This window comes from Nestor notabilis, unplaced genomic scaffold (genome assembly GCF_000696875.1).
Source record: "Nestor notabilis isolate BGI_N333 unplaced genomic scaffold, ASM69687v1 scaffold13807, whole genome shotgun sequence".
NCBI classification, from domain to species: Eukaryota; Metazoa; Chordata; class Aves; order Psittaciformes; family Psittacidae; genus Nestor; species Nestor notabilis.
In genome coordinates this window covers 1-22,051 of record NW_009936134.1, presented here as the reverse complement: position 1 = coordinate 22,051, position 22,051 = coordinate 1, and the positions used below count along the sequence as shown (strand labels likewise).

Genomic DNA, 22,051 nt, shown 5'->3' with positions numbered 1-22,051 from the left:
CTGCTCCTGAGCCATTCCATTCTGCATCGAATGGTCGTATCAGCAAAAAACTAACCCAAAGGTCAATTGTGAAAAATGGATTTGTAGTCTGTCGTGGTTTAAGCCCACCTTTCATTTCCGCAGTCGGCTGTACAGAGGGCATGCGAGGGGGCAACAGGAACAGGAGACAACATTTCTTACTAAATGGTAGACAGGCAGAAGCGTGCAACACCTCTGTGCCAGAGGGAACTGAAAACAAGCAGTTGTGAGTGAAGTTCTTAATTACACACACACAAGATACGTGACCTGAACCACACTGCAGTCTCTCCTGTCCCCAGTGCTGCTCAGATGTGAGTCATCAGCAGCAACAGAATCTGACTTGAGCCCATCTGCCACTCACAGAGAACCCTGGCTCCTAAAAAAGAGGTTTCCCAAAAGCTCTTTCCCATCTCTTTCCAAGTTCTGGTTTACATGGACACAGTGGTGCATAAAACAAAAGGTTCAGCTTTGGTCACTGCTGGGAAGTCGGGTGTGGGGTCACATCAGTTCAACGGCCTCATGTTCCCCATTTTCTTGCTGCACCATGCAGCCAACTTTGTTATTGAAGAGGCGAGACAGACTTCCCTTCTGAGAGCCCCGGCCCTGGGCAGACCTCTCCTTCTTCAAACGCCGCTTGTTTCTCTTGCATATTCCCCGGATGTCCCAAATCCTTAGCGTGCCATCATGGGAAGCTGTGTAGAGCAACTCGTTGTGGATCTGGAACAATGGGGTCAACACTTAATACCAAACTGTACAGCTTGGAATCAGCACAATCAAACTGTCAAAACTCAGAGCAAACACAGCTTGATCCCAACACTTGCAGCCTGATGGCTCATTGCAGAAGCCGGTATAAATTATCATGAAAGCTGCTGAAGTGGGATGAGCCATTACCAAGTCAGGACTCATTTCTCACAGAGCCATAAAATGTAAACAGCAAGAGTTATTTATAACCTAAACCCACTAGAAAAGCAATGGGGAACTAAACTCAGTGTCAGAGTAGGCTGTAGCTGGGAATTACTGTGCTGGTTTCAGACTGCTGGTTTTGAAGACAAAGCTTAAGGAGGCACCAAAATTGGCAGCAGTGAGCAGTAAGTCTTCCTTCTTCCTTTGCAGTAAGTCACGGGCACATTTCCTTCTTCAGCACTTGTTGTTCTTCCAAACCTACAGTAACCTGACTTGAGTCTTTCCTGTAGTTTCATTTCCTTAATGAAACACTTAATGCTGTTGGTAACATTTCCAGTTGTCCTCACCGCGCTCTAGCAGCAGTGTTGGTCTCCATCATCTTCCCCTTCCTGTGCCGGCCTGTCCCCAGCGGGATGCCTGCAGTCTCCAGCAGTGGGCAGCAAGAGCCAGTATCGCACCAGCCGGCTGGCTTCCAGCAGCAGGAAGCAGCCCAGCTTCCTCATCCCTCAGCCACCCCTCACTAATGTACTAAAGATCACATTCAGGTCGCCACTTCTCAGAGGCTGAGGGATACCGTGCCCAGGATGTTAGAAGGGTAATGCTATTTACTAGTCTGCTTGGATAAGGCTGAAACTTCTATTCCCCCTAAAGCACTGCAAACACTTACCAGTGTCTTGTAACGGGAGGGGTCTTGTGAGGCCGGAGTCCATTCCCTGCCCCTGCACAGGTTCAGTTACATCTCTGTCATTTCTTACATTATTAGGCTTGTCTAACCTGACCTGGAAAACCTCAATCCCAGACATAGGGCTGTCTATGGGGGCTCAGTGTGTGGTTTCACTTATCCTTATTGTTATCAAGTTTTTCTAAAATTGCATGAGCAATATTCAAGTCTGCTACATTTCATCTTACCCTAGAGCAGCATCCAATCCACAACACACAGAACAGCCAGCCAGCCACACCAATTCCCGCAAAACAAACGAGGGAGCAACCAGAAGTGTGAAATCCCAGCAAAGAAACCCCTTCCCAACCTGGATGCAGTTAATGATGAACTTGTGTCCTCGGAAGATCTTCTGCAGGACACCACTCTTGGAATTGAAAGCTCTTGCACAGGCATCGCCACTTCCCGTGAACACTGCAATGCAACGACACAACACGGCACGTGGCCAGACATGAGCAGCCACGTATGGTCAGTTCATGCAAGTTCGACAACATACCTAAAACTAGTTCACAAAGGAGGCCAACATAGGTTCTTTGGCTTGATTCTCTTCTCATTATAGCAAGGGCAGATCATTTTCATTTTGCTGAGCCCAGCATGCTTGTTTTCATTGTATTTTTCAAAACACTCAACTGCCTTACACCTCAAGTTCCTACACATTTCTGTTTCTGCTTTTCTCTTCCACTTGTATCTTCGTACCTAAACATGCTTCAGTAATTCTAAGCAGGCAATTTACCTCCAGCCTAGTTTTAAGGATTTCCACTAAGCCTTCCACTTGTTTTACCATAGTTATTTCCAGGTTTCTCTTTAGTACTACTGTACCTTCATCACTTCTACTGCAGCAGAAGCACCTGTACAGCAAAGCTGCAAACCACAGGAACAGCATTTCCCCCTCTCACATAATGATATGAATTTGGTTTAAGCTTCGTTAAAATATACTGTGTTTCTTCCCCCTTTCAAACAAAAACTTACTACTCGTAGGCAGGGCCATTTCTGTCAAAACACTACAGTTAAATCTGTCCTCAGAGGTGAGTGGCATGTGTAGGCAGCTTTACAAAGAAGCTTTATAAATTCTTTGAGCGTGGTAGATTTCTTCCACTAAATCCTGTAGCCTAGGATCTCTCCAAGCAGTAGAGCCTTTAAGTGATTCAAGGCCCAGGCTATAATCTCTATTTCAGTATGGCACCAAATTATTTAAAGGTTTTGGCTATAACTCTATATGTGCTACGTTGTGCATGTGCTACAAGGGGGTGAGGGTTAAGCAAATTAAGCATGACCAGGGATTTGGGCTACTCATCAGGTTTCTTTACAGTGTCTTAACATGTTCAAAGAACAATTTCTCAGCACTTCAGGATCTTCACATGAGATCCCCAGAATCAATTCATCCAGAAACTGTAAGGCAGTGTTAAATATTTAGATTTTATACTTAGCAATATGTCCAAAAAGGAGCATATTTGTGTTTAAGGGTTACAAACTGTCTTCATAAACACTTTCCTTCACTTAACCCAAACTCCTCAAGTTTATCTAGAGATAAATATTTTAGAACTGCAAAAAGCAATATATTCGCTGCTCCCTGCATTTCATGCCTTTGCAAAAGCCACTAGCATGGAAAGGTTTTTACAAAACTGAAGTGCCTTAAGACAACAGCTTCCTTGTCCTTTGGAGGAAGTTAGGCACTGGATTCCTAAAGAGAGATGAAGAAGTTATCACAGCAGTAAATTCAGGACTACAAGAAGAGAAGAGAGAACAGGCCACCCACTGCCATCAGCTTTCCAACCTCAAATTAAACAGCAGGAGGCTGGCTACTGCCTTCATACACCTTCAAGAAGCACCTGGATGTGGAAAATCAGTATCATTTTATATGGGCCACAATAAATTCAATTGCCAATACAATCCTGAAAAACCATTGTGTCCCATTCTGTAAATGAGTAACAACAATGGAAAGCAGGGAACAAAGTACAGGCATTTTTTTTTCCAGTGAATGGGAATCACTTAATACAATTACACACATGCAGAGAGTAGGAACCAATTGAGAGCTGTTTCCACTATGCATCTGTCAGTTTACTTTAGCTATTGCTACCAGGATTTTGCTTTTGACAGACATCCTTTACATCTTTTGAACTGTCACACTGAACTCTACATTTATGAAGTCTCTTTGCACCTCTGTGTTTCAAAGGAGAGCTGTCGATCTGACCTAGATTTAGCATTTAAATGTATTCTTATATATACACAACCTGTGAAACAAACCAATAACCAAAAAATAAAATCAACAACGGATTCTTATTTTTACTTAGATTTCATGGACCCCTGGGAAGGAGAAAAGGTTTTAAATGTTCCCTTGGAGGTTTTGCAACATGAAAAAATACAAGCCACATTAAATTTTAAATGACCGTGCACATACTGTAGGAGATTATCAACATAATATCATTAAGTAAATCAGATTGAGAATCAGCTTTAATATTCCCCATGCTATTAATTACACAAGCAGACTGAGGAGAGCTACTAGAAACACATTCTGATGATTTAAAGCTTAGTTCTCAGATCTGTCTGGACTCCCTGTACACTATAAAGCCATTTTGGAAACACACATTTATTTTTAACTCTTATTCTTCTACTATATTTTCTTGCTTAGACTGTAAACTCTTCAGGGCAACGAGCTTTTGGGTCCTGCTCAGATAACAAGCAAAAGAATTAAGATCTTCTAAGAGAAAGTCACCACTTCTCAGCTGATATTCTTTACATGTTTTGCAGTGGTGCAAATGCAAGATAAAACCTCACAAAGACCATTTAAATTGAAGTATTTTTAAAAGAAAGAATGGACACACAGTGCTGATCTGTCTGTCCCAGGTGAACAGCTAGAGGTTTAAGCTACACTAGCTCCAATATTTAGTATCGAGTGAACATGTCTTTATAATTTTAATTGAAACAAAACTATTAGATACTGTGTAAATAACAGATCAGTGTACCACAATAACACAATCATAGTATATAAATTAATTTTTAAGTGGAAATTTCCTCTTTTGAGAATTAGAATACATTTGAATTCTATTTAGACATTTTTTCCTACCCTTCAAGTGGAACAATTCAATTCTCCCTGTTTGACACTTACAGTATTTTTCCATTTAACTTAAAATGAGCTCTTAAATAACCCTGTGAACACTTGTTTCACACTATCAGGATGTTCTTCACAGGTCTATGACTAAATGTAGCAATATTGCCTGCATTTTGAGGGGGAAAAAAAAAAAAAGGAGTGTTATGGAAAATAATGTATGTGTACGACAGGGACAGGGTGGTAAGACGAGGGGGAAGAGAGAGAACTGCAAAGTTGATGGGGTGGCATCAGATAATGGAACTTTTGTTTAAGCCTAAACTTTCTTTTTGATGGTTTTAGAGAGCCTGGTCAAGTCAATACCGGTCGCATGAGAAACAGATCAACACTGAGAAAACGCAGCTCCAGAGGACTCATTAATGAAGGACCCAGTCTCCATCTCCTACCCAAACATCAAGATTCCTCACTGTGTCAGGCCAACATCAGTTTAGCACAGTTATCTTGCCTTTGGGCACTCCTGAGGAATTCAAAATTTTTTGTATCATCTTTATAATAAAAAGGTGAAAACCACACACACAAAATAATCAGTATTTTGCCTGTCAGTGTTCACCCTGGATTAAAATTTCTGGTTCATTTCCCCAGTCCTACCTACCTGCATCTTTGATCAACAACAACTTTAGGGTGCAGTGTAAACTCAGACCTCTTCCCCTTCCATTTCAGCCTTTTAGCCAGCTGCGATAGCTGAAATCAGCAGAAATTATAACCTGCAGGTAGGGGAGAGTGGGGTAGTTCTGCAATATAGGTGAGGAGAACTGAAATTAACTGTAAATTAGGATTAATTATTTCAATGGAGAAAAGCAGTGCTGTAGGTCTAATGCTCAAAGAATGATCAAAAAGGTCTTCCTGATTAAAATCCAAATCTACCTATGGCCTTGGTTACATGTTAACTTTCCAAACATAATTAACTTTCCAAACATACTGGGTTATACACGTGGTTGGTCAGCCACGCCGAGCATGGCTAGGCAACTGCCATTGAACTGTAATGCTCTTCCAATGTGCATCATCTTGCATTTGTCAGTCCTTTAGCACCATCACAGTGATGATCTGCTAAAAAAGATAACCACAGCCCAAACAGCAACCATTCTTCTGGTGTTGCATATTCACTTCAGAGCTGGAGTACAGAAACTGAAATCAGGCTGGTTATTCTGAGGAAGTCCTTGTTCGGGAAGCAAACGAAGGCACATCACGTTTAACATCACTGGCAGGGTAAGACCAGAATGACACATGGAGAGGTTCAAGATTGATACAAACAGAGGTGCAGCCTTGCAACCCAAACCCAAACATGGATAGATGATATGGAGAAGGAAAGCCATCTGAGGGCGGGATTTAAAGAGGTAGGTTTCATAGTCAGAACATACTCTTATGTCAAAAATAGACAGTTATGTGCAGATACCACTATAACAGGAGTACTGGAAGTAGGAGAACAGAGTCTCAAGCATTAGTAAGGCAAGTAATGCTTGGCTACTGCAGAAAGGTGATTTGGGGAACAGACACATGAAAGAGGACAGATAATGGGAAAAGAACTTGTGCAAAGATAGTCTAGGGCATGGTCAGAGTCTGAACAGGAAGCCTAACTGTTGGAAAGAAACATTGAGCATCTGAGGTGTGATTCTGGTTTAGGAGAGTAGATTACATCTTACCTAGAAGGCAGGAGAGGCAGGCATAGGGCTGCACATCCAGCAGCAGCACTTGCTGTGCCCAAGCATGAAGCAGAAGCAGATTGACAGACATCAGACAGACAGACTAGGGAGGTTAAACCATGGCTATATATATATGTGGTTTATATATATAAATAAACCACAGCTAAGGATTTAAGCCACTTCCCTTGGTAACAGAAATAAAGTAACTGCCTCTTCATTTGCTAGAAAAGAGAGGTGGAAAATAAAGGGAAGATCTAAGCTTCCTGCATGGAGCTGTGCTGATACTGTTGGTACTGAACATAAACCTACTGGAGCTGAAAAAAGTGACAATTTCACAGGCCATCAAAATTACAGCATTCTCTATTATCAACCTTTGATCACAGACAAACATCAAGAAGGGGATTGCTGAACACAGGAAAGGCAACTTACAGATCCCAGCGTGGTATTTCAAAGTGCTAACGCTGTGTTTGTGAGCCTTGTACGTTTGGATTCGCTCCCCAGTGTCTACTAACCAGCACTTCACTGTCCTGTCCGCGCTTCCTGAATACAAGTGCCGATTCACTAGCTGAAGGGAAGAGAAAAAAACATAAGCAATAGTCTTTCAGGCATGTTCATGAGAGAACTGCACTGAAGTGACTCATCCGAAATCACGGTTTCCAACCCAACAGCCTGTTACAAAGTGCAATGACTACACCTTGAAACAGAGGGATGGTGAGCAAAACCAACCTTGCATACTTCATAATTGCATCAACCATTGACTTCTGGGCCTTACAAACCACTCCCACATTTCAGAAGATAAAAAATTAGCCCATCTGCTGGTGTAAGCAAGCAGAATTTCAGTGCTTGCTAACCCTACTTCCATAAGCAGTTACATTAATACAGCCTCAAAAAAAACCCCCAGCAGTGTAGTTTCTGCAAAACATTTTTGACAAGAACTCTGATCAGTTTATGAGTTTCAATTACAACCAAGATTTTTTGAACAATTTTGAATAGCAAAAAAGAAATAAATTAAAAATTAAATCCTACATGACATAAACCAGGGTTTAACATTATCGCTCTGCACAAGGTCAGTATTTGGAAACACTAACTCTTCCCTGAAACTGTTTTGTATCTGCATTTCCACAAGTCTTTTCAGACTGTGTTATCGAATGATTAAATAATTAACCATTCTTACAGAGTTTTTAAACACCTTCAACCAGGTGGGTTGTCTTCGGCTGCTTGTTTAGAACAACTCTGCCTATAAATCCCAAGAAAGAACAGTGCCTCATCACACTAAGTCGTCCCACACACTGTGTGAACTCACTAGTGGTGGAGGTTGGCTTTTATTCCACACAGACATGACAAAGAATGACATAAGGGAGGACTGCAGTTGAGAAACCAAGACAGAGACAAAATAACCAACCTGTGCAAGTCTATAAAACTAACTACATGGTCACAAACTACCCAAAGCCCGGCGGCTCAGTAGGGAAACTCTCCACAGTGCAGGGAAAAAAAATCTATGCCCATCTAATGAAAACATATTAAAGGTTTCAACAGCCATCATCACATACAGCTCTGACTACACACTCCTCCAAGAAGAGGACTAGCCCAACGCCTGCCCTCCAAAGGCAGTGCAATGAAGGCAGCCAGCCATCGCGTCCACTCACAGCAATCCACAGGCTGTAGTTCGAGGTGGGTTTCATAATGCTGCAGCAATGTCTGTACCAAAAGGATGGAGAGGCAGGAGGAAGAACCGGGACCTCCTCAAAGAATTTGCATAAGCAGTAATCACACCCTGTGTCTGCCCCCCAGGCACACAGATCAGAAGGTTCAAATGACCAGCAGAGCACTAATCCATGATGTTTCTCAGGTATCTCCAAGAGACCAGCTGCAGAACAAATGACAAATCAACTTGACATAGGTCATGCCACTGATAAAGCCAGCTGTACTTTGAAATGCCACATCCGATTACTTTTAAGCTGTTTTAACAATAGCATTAATACTACATCTCAGTAAGGAAAGAGCAGAAATGACCAGCAGACAGTTAGCCTGAGGAAAGTGATGTGACTTTTAATTCTCAGGCTCAACCTGAATGGATATGAAGAGCATTGTGACACTGCACCTGCCACATGGAAGAGAATGTCTCGAGTGGAGATCCTGATGTGTTGTTCTTGGCCAAGTCACTGCATTTCTTTTTCAGACATCTTATTAGCACCATCAACCCACGCCCCAAAAAGGGGAAACACTAAGTTACAACCTCCTGCAGGTAAATGCCACTCTGCATTGATGGTAACATCAGGTTATGCTGCTTCACTTCTACACTTAAGTGGCTGTATCAATGCTGAAGTGAAACAGAAAAACTGCAACTTGCCTAGATTTACCAGTTTGCTAGATATAAAAATTATTTAAATGACATGGGCTTACTCAGGTAATTTATAGCACCAGGATCTTAAGAGCCATAGAATCACCAAATGGTTTAGCTTGGAAGGGATCTTCAAGATCATCCAGTTCCAACCCCCTGCCACAGACAAGGACACCTTCCACTAGATCAGGTTGCTCAAAGCCCCATCCAGCCTGGTCTTGGATGCTTCCAGGATGGGACAGCCACAACTTCTTGAGACAACCTGTTCCAGTGCCTCTGCACCCTCATAGTAAAGAACAGCTTCTTAATATATAACCTAAATCTACCTTCTTCAGGTTAAAGCCATTCCCCCTTCTTCTATCCCTACATGCCCTTGTAAAAAGTCCCTCTCCAGATTTTCTGTAGGCCCCTTTAGGCACTGGCAGCTGCTCTAAGGTCTCCCGGGAGCCTTCTCTTCTCCAGGCTGAACAACCCCAGCTCTCTCAGCCTGTCTTCATAGGAGAGGTGCTCCAGCCCTCTGAGCATCTTCATGGCCTCCTCTGGACTCACTCCAACAGGTCCATGTCCTTCTTCTGTTGGGACACAGTACTGCAGGTCTCATGAGAGTAGAGGGGAAGAATCCCCTCCCTCAACCTGCTGGTCACACTCCTTTTGATGTGGCTCAGGATACGGTTGGCTTTCCGATGCCCAGTCAGAAAAATGGCAAGATGGATGGCACAGCAAATATCTTAAATTCAAAGCCTCTGTGCTGCCCAGGTTGCCCCATGATATACTTTTATGAACTTTCCTCCCTCTCATCAGTTTAAGCAGGCAAAGGATTCTCAGCCTTGCATAGAAACAGAATGACTAACAGGTTAAACAATCTACTGGATGCCACAGACTAAGCCTGCAGCACAGCCAACAGCAAAATCCAGTACAAGCTCTGACTGTCACACAGCCTCTCATCTCCATGGCATTTTTAAAATGTAGAGCACGAAACAGCCATTAGTGGAGAAAGCCATCAAGAGCTATCAGCTCAGGTTGAAGCTGCAAATCAGATGTGCCTTTAGTGATAAGATGCAGGCATCATCTCACCTAAATCGATGCAGATACTTACAGCTAAGATAGTCCCCTTAAAGTCACTGCAGTCTAGAGCACAACTTGTCTCACCCTAAAGCAGATGTCTGAAACAGATCATGCCTTAAAACTTGCTGTTTCCCCCAACAAGGACAATCTTCTCAGCTGTAGCCATCTATATCAATATAGGTGAGATGACTCCTCCTTCACTTGACTAAAGATAGTCTAGTTCACAACTCCAACCTAAGCTACAGCACTTCAGATATCTATCTTTAATCAAAATAATAACAATCATCACACACTGTTCGCCTAGCCAAAGTACCTTACAAGCAAACCTCACCCTCTGTGTAATATAAATACCTTCCCTACTTTATAGATGGAGAACCATCACATAGCACAACTATATATATACTATATACATATAGCACAACATCATATAATCCAAAAAAGGACTTGAAATTTCCAGCATCCTAACTTCTAACTGCCCAAATCCCAGAGTGCAGCCCTGATTTGGGAGGCTGATCCAGACTGCAACCAACTCTTTCAGTAACAGCCATCCTTTTCAACACTGTGTGCTTCAGGGCAGTTATGACAAGCAATAGCACATCCCTACATGAATACAACTAGTATCCCTGGATCTGGTCAAGAGAGCATATGAAAACCAGATGGGATTCTGTCTGAAATGAGCAAGACAGGGGCCCTAATCCAATCTCACCCATGTTAAATGAGTACTTATACTCCAGAGCCTTTGTTCAGAGTTTGACAAAGGACGTTGCTGTGCCCCAACAACAAAGACATGGCAGCCTTGGCTCTAACCCACCATGGCTGGACACACTGTGTAAACACCCTTGTGCTGGCTGGGCACAAGCTGTGGAAGCAGGGGAGGTCCTAGGGGCAGCCAGCAGCACAGGTCCTTGACTTGGGTAATCATTTTTCTTAAGTCATGGCTGTGTTGAAAACTATCTAAAAAACCCACAAAAGAGGGACTGTAACACAGTTCCCCTGCCCACTTCCAGACAGGTCCCCAAAGCACTGATTTCTAGTTAGGTCACCTGCTGCTGGCTCTCCCTCTAGGACTCTTGCTAACCTCCTTATACCAGTTTGGCTTCTCCTGTCCAGCAGTGATAGTACTCTCCAGATGGGTTCACGTCTCCTCAGCCTGAAGAGGACATTTAATCCAGATTTGTTAGGCCTGTTAGACTACTGGCCAAAATGATATGATATGCTCCTTGGGTTAAACATCCCCACTGACACATTAGGCTCAGCAGATCTGTCCCCTCTCGGGAGCTGGACAAAGCATACGGACTCCTTCATCAAAATGCAATATCATGCTGCAGCTTCAGTGGGAGCCAAGCCTCCCCACTGCCATGACTGGCACCCATTTTTGTCTATGTACATCCAGGCACATCCATTTGCAGCAAATACTTGTGGGCTAGATCCCCAGGTCCATAACTACTGGGCTTTTCTAGCCCAAAGTCTCCCAACCTTTACCTAATTCCCTAGGGTCCAATACTATTCTTATTAAATAGTTTTATTTTATTATAATTTAGCAGGAAAAATGTTAAATGTCTCTCAATAGATTTTTCCATACATATACACAAGTCTGTCAAGTCTTGGTTTAAAAATGATCAGTGCAAACAGCTACATATTCCAATCCGCAATGGCCTGGAGAAGTGGTGATATTTGCAGAGCTGTATTTTCCTTGGCTGGCTCTTGGGCATTTTGTTCACTTTGGCTAACTGCCCAACAAAGCTCCTGACAAGGAAAAGCATGGCAAGGCAAGGACACCTGTAGCAGAGCAGACAACACAGAACAGATTTGTAGCTCAGATACTAATGAGCTGAGTGGACTTTTCAAACCCAAGTAGCTTCAAAAGAACTAAAAACCTGATGGCAGTCAGATGTTCAGTTCTAAAGCTTCAGCCAGACAGCAAAAAACCACTGCATTGATATCTGGAATCCTGGACTGTTAATTTTTCTCATTACTCTGAGGGACTTTGCTTTGAACCAGATGAAACACTGAGACACGTGAATGGAGCAAACCTGTCTTAATCCTCAGGCCAAAGTACCAGAGATGTTCTATTCCATGAAGTTCAGTCAGACTGCTTGTGAGTAGCAAAGTAACAGCAGTAGCAAAATACAGGTTGTAAACACTGAAGTAGTTGCAGGTTTCACTATTAAAAATTGCTAGTTTTATGCACCCCTGTCCTTGGTTGTAGCCACCAGACACACCACAGTCTGAATAAAACAAACGATCACATCTAGGGTTGGTCTCTCAAGACAATCACAATCCTATTGCTCCACAAGCTTGGCTGAACTCAACATATGCAGCAGCTTAAGACAATTTCTACCTGTGTAAGTGCCAAATATATCTGCAAAAGAGCTGTTTAGTGGGTATTTCAACCTTATAGGAATAGACTTTTCTTTCCTAATTAACCTTAACTGTAAGAAACAATTTAACCTTCATCCAAGGAGAGGCAATTGGCCCTCCAGATTTGGACACATCCTCTTTCTGAAGGTCACTGCACTCAGACTGGCTCCCAGGAACGTCATGATGAGTTCGCATCAGCAACCACATGTCCCATTACCAGCGTATTCTTCACATGGGGGTCAGTATTCCCACAGCCTGCCAGCTGGGTCTTCTGTTCACAACCACTTCTAAGCTAAAAATCACCAACTTGGACCAAACTCAAGTTACAACTATGTAAGCCTTCAGTCGAGTTAAGACTTTCAGGATCCCATACAAACCACATTCATTTTAACGAGCTAACGAACTCCCTGTGGGCAAGAAAGTGGTTATTTTCCCGAGATTCCATCTAGAATGAGCTCTCTGGCCTGGCTGTTAAGAGAATATTTCTCAGCTTTTTTACTGCAGTGCAAAGTAATGGTCCTAGAAACATGCTTCTTTTCTACAGGTGGTGTACACATTCATACTCTTCTAATCCAGTTTCATCCTCTGATGAATTATGCAACAAATACAAACACAAACTACAAAAAATAATTTAATTTATTTTAATACACTTCATTTAATTGGTGTGAAAAAAATTCTGTCCCTGTGATCACAACAGTTAAACATATAAATGGAGTTCATGCAATGGCTTTGTTCAAAGCATTCTTTTCTTCTAGCCAGCTTTAAAAGGGAACTAAAGGGAATGGTCCAAACAAAGGATCTTTTGCAGGAAAACCAGAAGCAAGTCTTTTGCCCACTTATGTTCATTTAAAACTCCTTTTGCAATAAGGAAGTTTTCTTGCATGAATGTTTGCTATAGGATCCAAGCTAAATTCCAAGCTGGATCATTTCTCTCTGCCAGCTTTTGGCAGCATAATTTTGATAAATACTCAAGAGGCAGAACAATCCTTGTGAATAGTTTGCAAAGCTACTTTGGAGACATTTAGAAAAACATACACAAGTAAATATTTAAGTCAGGGTTATTCAGTCTATTGCAGGCAGCCACGTTAATGAAAATGCATGTTTGATATTAATTGCAAATATTGGTCTTTAGCCAGGCCTGAAATTTTTAAGTGGAAGAATTAGCATGAGCTGTGTAATTATGCTCAGCCCACCCTTACTTTTTCCCATCGCTTCTTCTAAAATCTCATTATTGGCTCTTATGTGAAGAGGGAGCACTCGAAACAGCTGCTGTCCCTTGCCTGCCAAGCTATCAATGCACTGCAGGAGACGAGTTCTGGCTGCTCCACCACCAGTTACCTTGCCTGAAAATGACAGTGAAGTAACCAAGGCTGCCTAAGCACCTAGCACACACATGATTCCCACTGCAGACAGGAAGTCTCCTGGCTTTTGTCCTTCTAATTTAGGTAGTGGAAGGAAGAAAAGAGCAGCATCAGAATAAACTGGTACCTGCAGCAGAAACTACTTTGATAGCAGACCACATGCAGCTGGTAAATCACCTGAACAGATTTGACCCCAGGGACAGCAGGACAAGACCTGGGAAATACCAGAACAGCTCACCCTTTTCCCTCCACTGTGCAGGACCACCAAGGACAGGGGAAAAGGGAATGCAAAAAGCTCACCAACACATTATGTTCTGCCATGCTAGATTGAGAGTTGCTTTCAGGCTCCTCTTAACTTACACCAGCTGGCAACACCACCTAAAGCATCTTAAAGCAAGTGAGAAATGTTCAAAATCCAAACACCCCTGTGGCATCACCCCTTTGCTTTTCACACAGCAGCACTGCAGGAAGCAAGGTGGGAAACATGGGGGTGCTTTATGAATGTCTACCCAGAAACGCTCCTTCAAGACGCTCCAGGAATTTCCATTCACTGCTACAGCAACACTATTTGTGTTTACTGGAAAGTAATGGGAGACGACTGGAACAGTCCAGACCTAATTTGCAGCAGTTTAGAACATCCCTGGGGCACTCCTGTTAGTAACAGTACTTTTTAAATTTGGGAAAAGTATGGTCTCAATATCGAAATTTTTCCTGATTTGTGTCCAGGATAAGAGATCACACTGAGCATTTCTCAAACTTCTGGAAAGGTCACCCTCCCTGAGGGATCTTTATTTGAATACAGAAAATGAAAATAAATCTTTATTTTTTCCCTTTATTCTCTCCACAAAAGCATTATACCACCCAGAGAACAGGTAACTATTTTTAATTGCTGGTACCAACTCAGCTCTTCCAGGACAAGGGAGTGAAAATCCCCTTGGTGTAATTAGCAGCTCACTTCTGGCCTGAAGAAAATTAACTACTGTCAACAATTAAAACTGTCTGCTGGCTATGGTGAGCACTCACAACTACCCCTAATCCTTCCTGACCCAGTTTGAAAACTGCTGTCCCAGTTCACTGTCACACATTAGCCCACTGTCACTATGAAGCCCTAGGCAAAGAAAAAAAGGCTCCAGGAGCTTTTTGAGAAGAAAACAAAAATAAAACAACCCAAACACCTCTATTTAGGAAGTTTCCCTTCTGTTCTAACATCTTTGTATGGATTCTGGTGATTGCCCCCTTTCTAAAAGAATGAAAATACCACGTGGGCTGTGCTGAGAGGCAGCCAAGTGGAACAGAAGGACTAGTGTTGAACCCAGTAAGGAAGAGGGAGGAATTAGAAAAGATCGACAACCTAAAGCTATTCAACAGCAGTACAGCGACTGCTTAAGCTGGGGTAAGTTTTAGAGGCCTAGAAACTAAATGCTCTCTCTGGGGGCAGTATGTACCTCAGCTGGACTCTTCTGGCCTCAAACATCAACTGGTGATGAGAGAAGTGAGGGGCTACCAGTTACTCACAGCTAGAAGAAGATTTGGCCAGGACTGTTGCCAACACAGTCTTGGCAGCAGTAGTCTTGTGTACTTCGAATTCTTCAGGTTTTCCAAATAGATGTATTGCTTTTGCTTTTCCTCTCCCCTACAAGAAGTTCTGTTTGTTTAAATCCATTGTTTAACACTGTGCTCACAAGTGGAGAAGCATTGCTCATTCTTGAGCATTCAAAGAGTGTAATTGAATTTCCCAGGCTTCTGAGAGAGGGTCAAGCCAGTTTTGTGTAACAATTTTAGCAAGAACCCAATTAAGTTAAAGCAAGCTCTTTTGTTGCCAATCTGTGCCTTGGAGAAGGGTTACAATTAAACAACAAAACATAGCGTGAAACTAAGAACAGCAACAGATTTGATTTACTTGAGCATGCTCAAAATACATTACCACAATATCATAAAAACAAGCTTTAACACTGAGAATTTACCCAAGCAAGACAAACATTACTCCAGGGCAACATGATTTTGTGTGGCTTTTTTAGCTCTTTCTAAAAACAAAGGAAAATAGAATTCCTTCAGTATTATCAGGTTTTTAGACTCCTAGTGTCCACTGTGTCTTACCTTCTTTAGAAACAAAGGCAACATTTATTAAACAGCTATTAAAAACACACACTGTAGCCTCTGTAAAGGAAAAGCACTCAGGGACGACAAACACAAACAAGGAGAGTAGCTAGAAAAACTATTGGCATTAACTTCAGACAGACACATACATTTATAAACATTTAAGGTTTGCCAACCTGAAACTGAGCTATAGATCATCATATACCTTCTTCAAATCCACCGTTGGCATTTTCTGGTGGATAATGGAGTGTACAGCACAAGTGCTTGTGCAATTGTTTCCCTTTTCCTTCATTTACCTATCGTCCTCCTCTCCTCTGCAACATTAACAAACCTGGCAGCATTCACCAGTAAAATACTGCAAACAGAAAAACAGTATAGTTTTTCAGGTCACGTTAAATTTTTTCCCCTCTCTCCTCCATCATTTCCTGATTTCTCTTCCCCATGCTCTACCTCACTTTTCCATTTTCCTTGCCTGTTTTCTTTTCTTGGCCACCTTTTTCTTCCTTTCTTTTCTTAAATTATGTCTGTGTTTTTTAAAGCAGGATTTCTTTCAGCTTTATGCTTTCCTATTATCTTTCACCCACAAATCTGGGTTGGGCTTTGGTTTGGTTTTGGGTTTTTCTTTATTTTTAAGTTATCTTATTTACCGATTTTTTTTCCCCCCTCCCCTCTTTAAGTTACCCAACTCTGTGTTTGTTTACTTGCTCCGGTTATTTTTCTTCAAAGCCTGGTGATCCTGTGTACACAATCCTACTCAGATAAACAATCCTCCCAGCAAATCTACTCATGAATTTCAAGACCTAGGACTTTTAAACAGATACTGAGCTACAAGTGAGACCAGGATAGACACTAGAAGCCAAGAGGGTATCAGTGTTTTAGGGAAACAGGATTTGTCTTAAGACCACAGAGCACTATTATCTTGTTACTACATGAATGTTTAAGCTTAACATTTACAACCTGTCTCAGAAGACCTGCTTTATGAATGAAAAGACAACTGAGACCCACAGGAGGTAGGATATGGATACCACTCCCACCCCTTCAAACAGCTCTTGAAGAAGACTCTGTTCTTACCTCTAGGCAAATTACTGATCCTTGATGCTCTTTGAACACTTTCAACTGCTCACCAGTGACAATATTCCAAGTTCGAATGGTATAATCCGTGCTGCCAGAAAACAGCTCCCTGTTTGGTGCGTCAAGTATAAGGCATAAGACAGCCCCAGTGTGTCCCAGCAGAGTCTGGTAACAGCGCCCGCTGGACACCCACCAGACCTTAACAGTGCAGTCTGTGCTACCTGTCACCAGGAGGTCTCTGCTTACTTTCTCCTCCTCCTCCTCTTCTTCCTCCTCTTCTTCAAGAACATCCCTGGAGGAATAATGAGCTAGAGTCAGGACACAGTTCCGATGGCCCCGGAATTCCTGAATTTGTTTCTCTTTGTCCACACTCCAACAGCGGGCCGTCCTGTCATAGGAACCACTAAAGAGATAGTCTTTGGCAACCAGGATCCTAGGGGGGGAAAAAAAAATTAAAAAAATAAAAGAAGTTTGCATGTATGAACATATAATTCTTTTTACATGACCATTTTTTGTCACAATTTCAGTGCCAAGCATCCTGAAGTTATAAACAGTAGCGTGAACACAACATATATAATCCAAATTCAGTGTCACTGTTTCATACACATAATTTATGAACTTTTTTGTTGTAGGAAACTGTAGAAAAGTAGAAACTTCCCTGGTTTTGCTTTTAAAATTAAGACCCCTTATTCTGGTACACTGATGCAGACATCTTTACACTATAGCACTGTAGCTTTGGGCATTTGTGCTCTTCCAAAATCTTTTCCGGCAGGACTATTATGTACTTTTTATAAGTTACATATACTGGATAAGAGTTTGTTGTGTTGGGTTTTTTTTGTTTGGTTGAGTTTTTTTAAATTCATTCTTGATAATTATTTATTAGTATTTCTTTACAAATCATTATTTATAAACTGGCCTATGAAAATACCTTGGAATTAAAATAAAAACAAAACAAAACATTGGAGGAACCTGAACTGTAACTGACAGTGTGCAAAGAAAATCACCTTTCCATCATCAAACAGAGAAAGTGCAAGAAAAAAAAAATACACACACAATTTCACTTAGCCCAAGATCTCAAAAAAGGTAGAGCAAGAGCACTCCACTTGTTACATAACTGAAGAGCAAATCAGATCACAGCTCAAGGATTCAACTTACTGAGCCTCCAAAATAATGAGTTGTAGCTGCACGAACATGCAACAGAAAAATCTCTACAGTTCATATTCCCAAACCACAGATAGTGAACATCACAACCTGTCATCTTTGTCAGCTGAGTTTGGCCCTCTGAAACCTTTCAAACTGACAACAAAGTCATATGAATAGGGAACACATTTCCCATTTGCTGATTCAAGCAAAAAATCAGGCCAGTGCCAAAATACAGAGCCAGCCTTCCTAACTATTTACAGAATCCAGCTACACATCATATGTGTTTTGAGTTTAGTAAGGAACAAAAAACCCCATCTACCCACCAAAAAAGAAATGTAGAAAACCAGAAAAATACAACCAATCTCTGACTGCTCTATTTGCCATTAATTAAACCCAGTCCAACTATTAAGAGGCACTTCAAATTGACTTGCTAATCAATCACACACAATCAGTTTAATATTAAACTTCACTTGCACAAACAGGAATAGTAATTCCAGAAAAAGCCCTGACATTATCCCTCTTACTGACACACAAAGGCTTGACATGATGTTTTTAAATCTATTTATCAGAAGCATCTGTTATCAATTGAGTAATTTCTTCTGGAATTTCATTCCTAGCCCTAGATTCAATTCCCCTGCTGTGTGCCTTTCATTTCTCTCCTATCTGCTGTCTATGGATGTGTCAGCACTGTTGCTAGGAAAACTAATCATTACAGCACAGAACACATGTAGCATGAACTCAAAGGTTTACACAACCCATTTTATTAGTGTAGTAATGGAGAATTGCAGTGAAATGACAATATACGTTATAACAGATTATAGGAACACAAGGGAAGAACTCCACAGAACCAACCTGTTAACAATTGATGTGTGTCCTCGGTAAATGGCCAGGCACTGACCTGTCATCACATCCCACTTTCGAATGGTATGATCTGCACTACATGTGAAGGCAGCTTCATTTTCTAAGTGGCAAAAGGTGATATAACTTTCATGTCCTAGGAATAATACAAGAAATAAATCCAATCATGGTGCGTGCAAGCAGGACAAACTAGTCGAGCTCTTCACCTTAACTAAGAAAAGTACAACAAACAGACCGAAACTCCTGTTTTAAATGCACCACCATGTTCTTCACATTTAAGGATTTGTATAAAAACCATATTTAACTAACAGCAGAAAACTCTGCTTCACTGAGGTAAGGATTAAGTGAAAGAGTAAAACAGTACAGTTCCACCAATCAGGTAGACAGAACTGTATTATAAAACCATAATGATGCTTTTGCTTCCTTTTCCTGAAGTCAGGGATAAAGAGGCTGCATTTTGATCCAGCCCATTGATTGTCAGGACACAAACAGCCCTAAAATAAAGCATGAAATCATGAAAAAAGGAAGACATGAGACTTACCAGCAAGTTTAGTTTCACTGTCCAAGCAGAATGAAACACAAACAAACAACCAAAAAAATGTATCTGGTAAAGTCAACGAATACTTTTCCCATCATGCCTAATAATAACATGAATAAACCCCACGATTTTCAAAATATCAGTATACCTTTAAGGCAATGACATAAAAAGAAAGAAAAAGAGCACAATTATTTATTCAGCAGTCAGAGTACATTGGGATTCTACAGTTACAATAAAAATAGACACAAATGCTACCTTAAAAACTTCAGGCTGAAAACCAGAGTAATGCTAGCAAAGAGAAATCAATATTACAACGTTAAGCTTTTGTTGTTGCTTGGCAAGATGTGTAATTTTGCTACTGCATCATTAAATGCACAGCATTTAAAAATCACCTTAGGCTTCAAGTCCCAGATTTGTCCAAGATCTCCTGTGTGAAACTGCTGTTACCTATTTAATCACTGGGATAGTATTATCTTGCACTCTTCTGTTTTAGTTACTTAGACTGTAAGCTTTCAAGATCAGAACTGTTTCCTCTTAGTAACTATCACGAGAGAGACCCAGACTTTGGCTGAAGCTGGTGGGCCCTACTGTGATTTAAATAATACTATACTTTCAGGAGAAAAGAAAAAATATAAGGACAAATGTGACTAAAGGGACACAGATGGTCAGAAAAAGATATTAGAAAACCAGAATCATGTTGTAAAATAAAGACATGGTAAAAAAACTGAGGGAAAGCCGAATGCCCAGTAAAACACTTCGTTTCACTGACTGCAAGAAAGCTGATTTTACTACAACTCCTGTAGTTCAAAAGCAAACCAGAATCTACATTACAAACATTCATTTTGTTTCCCTTTAAACAAATTCACCACATGACACAAATTAAAAAAGATCACCAGGGCTTTAGGCAACCCTATGCCCATCCTCACAATTTTGTGAAAACTTTTTGCAAAGCAGCTTAAGTGAGACAGGTTTCAATCACCAGGATTTTTTCTGCCATCATCATATAATCTTGCTCTGAGAAGATCAAAAAAGTATCTTGGTTACTGAACCAAAGCCTGACAATCAGATTTTAAGCATCAGTAATACTCAGCCACACAAAGGCTGCCAAAATCCTCTGTGGCAGACAAGGTCTGGTGCTGGTCTGATCTAAAGCAGCCACTACAGAAGTCTGCTGGTTATGCTGTGGTGGAAGCTCGAAACTGTGTTATAGACACAGGTTTATCAGTAATTATAGCTTGTACAATACACATTTACACAACACCTCTGCGTGTGCATAACTATAAAACACATACAATTATCTGATTCAACTGACAGTTCACAAAACCATCTAGCCAACCTTCTTTAGAGTTTACACACCAAACAGTACATAGGCCACATTCTGAATGTTATCCAATATATTTCTATTTCCAGTTAAAATTTAATTAGTGGTTTAAAGGGATTTCTAAGCCTAAAGCAAACGCAGTGAGTTTTTCAGGAGCCAGAACCATGGCAGGATGTGGAGAAAAAAAGACAATACTGCATAGTTAAAAACAAGCAAGAAAGTAAACAAACAACAACAACAAAATCACAGCAATGTCATTTCTTCTTTGGCAGAAAAAAAGGATTAGAAATTCAAAATTTAAGAGAATTTTTGTGTGTTAAGAGAAAACAACATGCGTGAGTGAGAGTACAAACATCGTTAATTCACATCTGAGTCCTGCACAACTTCGTTCTACAAAGATTTTCTTTTTAAATGAGATGCTAGTCTAAGGATAAGAAGTTGTTCAAGATACAAAAGCAATTTAAAATTAAAAAAAAAAAAAAAAAAGAAAAAAACAACAAACCAAACAACAGCAATTAACATTTCTGTGTGTCAAATATGGGGGGAAAAAGTAGCCTATTTAGTAAAGTTTATTCTAGACTTCTGGGTCTAAAATGTCTAAATAAAGATTGTCTGGAAAATGACATGATTAAAAGGAAAAGAAAATACAGAAGAAAGGGAGAGAGACAATAACAAGAAAACAGTATTTCATCAGGGTATAAACCAGAGGGCTTCCAGAAGAGACATTAAGTTGAAAAACTGCTATGTTCCCCACCCTCAGACAAAAGGATCTATGCACTCAGTAGCACTGGTAACCTGTTTGGGTTGAAACAGCTTCTGCTTTACATTACTGTAACAAATACTCAAAAAACCCACAAAACAAAACAAGCATGATTTTGGCTGCCAGGCAGGCTGCAGGGACTGAAAGAGACCAGAACATGCTGTGTGGCCTGTGCCACGCTTTAGACTCAAAAGCTAGGTGAACAGAAGCTACTGTACCTTGGAAGTGGCCATGGCACTGGCTGTCGGCAGTGCTCCAGAGCCGCGCAGTGCCATCCTCACTACCCGTGAGCAGGCGCTGCCCGTCCGGGCTCAGGCTCAGCCAGTTGATGCCTCCTTGGTGATCTGTGCAGACCTTCACGGCTGACCCACTGTTCCCCATCCTGGTGGTCCCAGCAAAGACAGAGGCTGTGGGTCAGATCATAGGCACTGGGCAAGCCCCAGCCCATGCTCTGGGCCTCCAGCTGTCTCCCACCGACCAACTTCAGCCATTACATCAACTCCGAAAACTCAGCAGGGTAGTCCAGAGTCCTGTACAGAGACACAAAGGAGGAAGAGGAGGGCACGTTAAATCGTTTCATCTCCCCCGTGGATGCATCACTTTCTCAGTCAGGGTGTGCTGAAGCCATTGGGCGCCTCTTTCTCCGCAAGAACCGGAGCCCTACCGTGGAAGACGGCCCTCCAACCACGGCCTTACTGGTGCGCCTTCCCCATGGGCACTGGGGTACGTCCGGCCCCCAAGGAGAGGATC

General features: G+C 41.5%; 1 protein-coding gene across 1 annotated transcript; it reads right to left on the bottom strand.

The window, feature by feature from the left end:
- Positions 1–516: 516 nt before the first annotated feature.
- WDR86 (WD repeat domain 86) lies at positions 517–21,682 on the bottom strand. The gene is made up of 6 exons (XM_010018192.1): positions 21,520–21,682; positions 18,677–18,818; positions 16,682–17,114; positions 6,815–6,950; positions 1,950–2,053; positions 517–735 (listed from the first exon to the last, which is right to left on the bottom strand). The coding sequence occupies exons 1-6, from the start codon at positions 21,680–21,682 to the stop codon at positions 517–519; spliced, it is 1,197 nt and encodes a 398-aa protein (XP_010016494.1).
- Between the last annotated feature and the right edge of the window lie 369 nt (positions 21,683–22,051).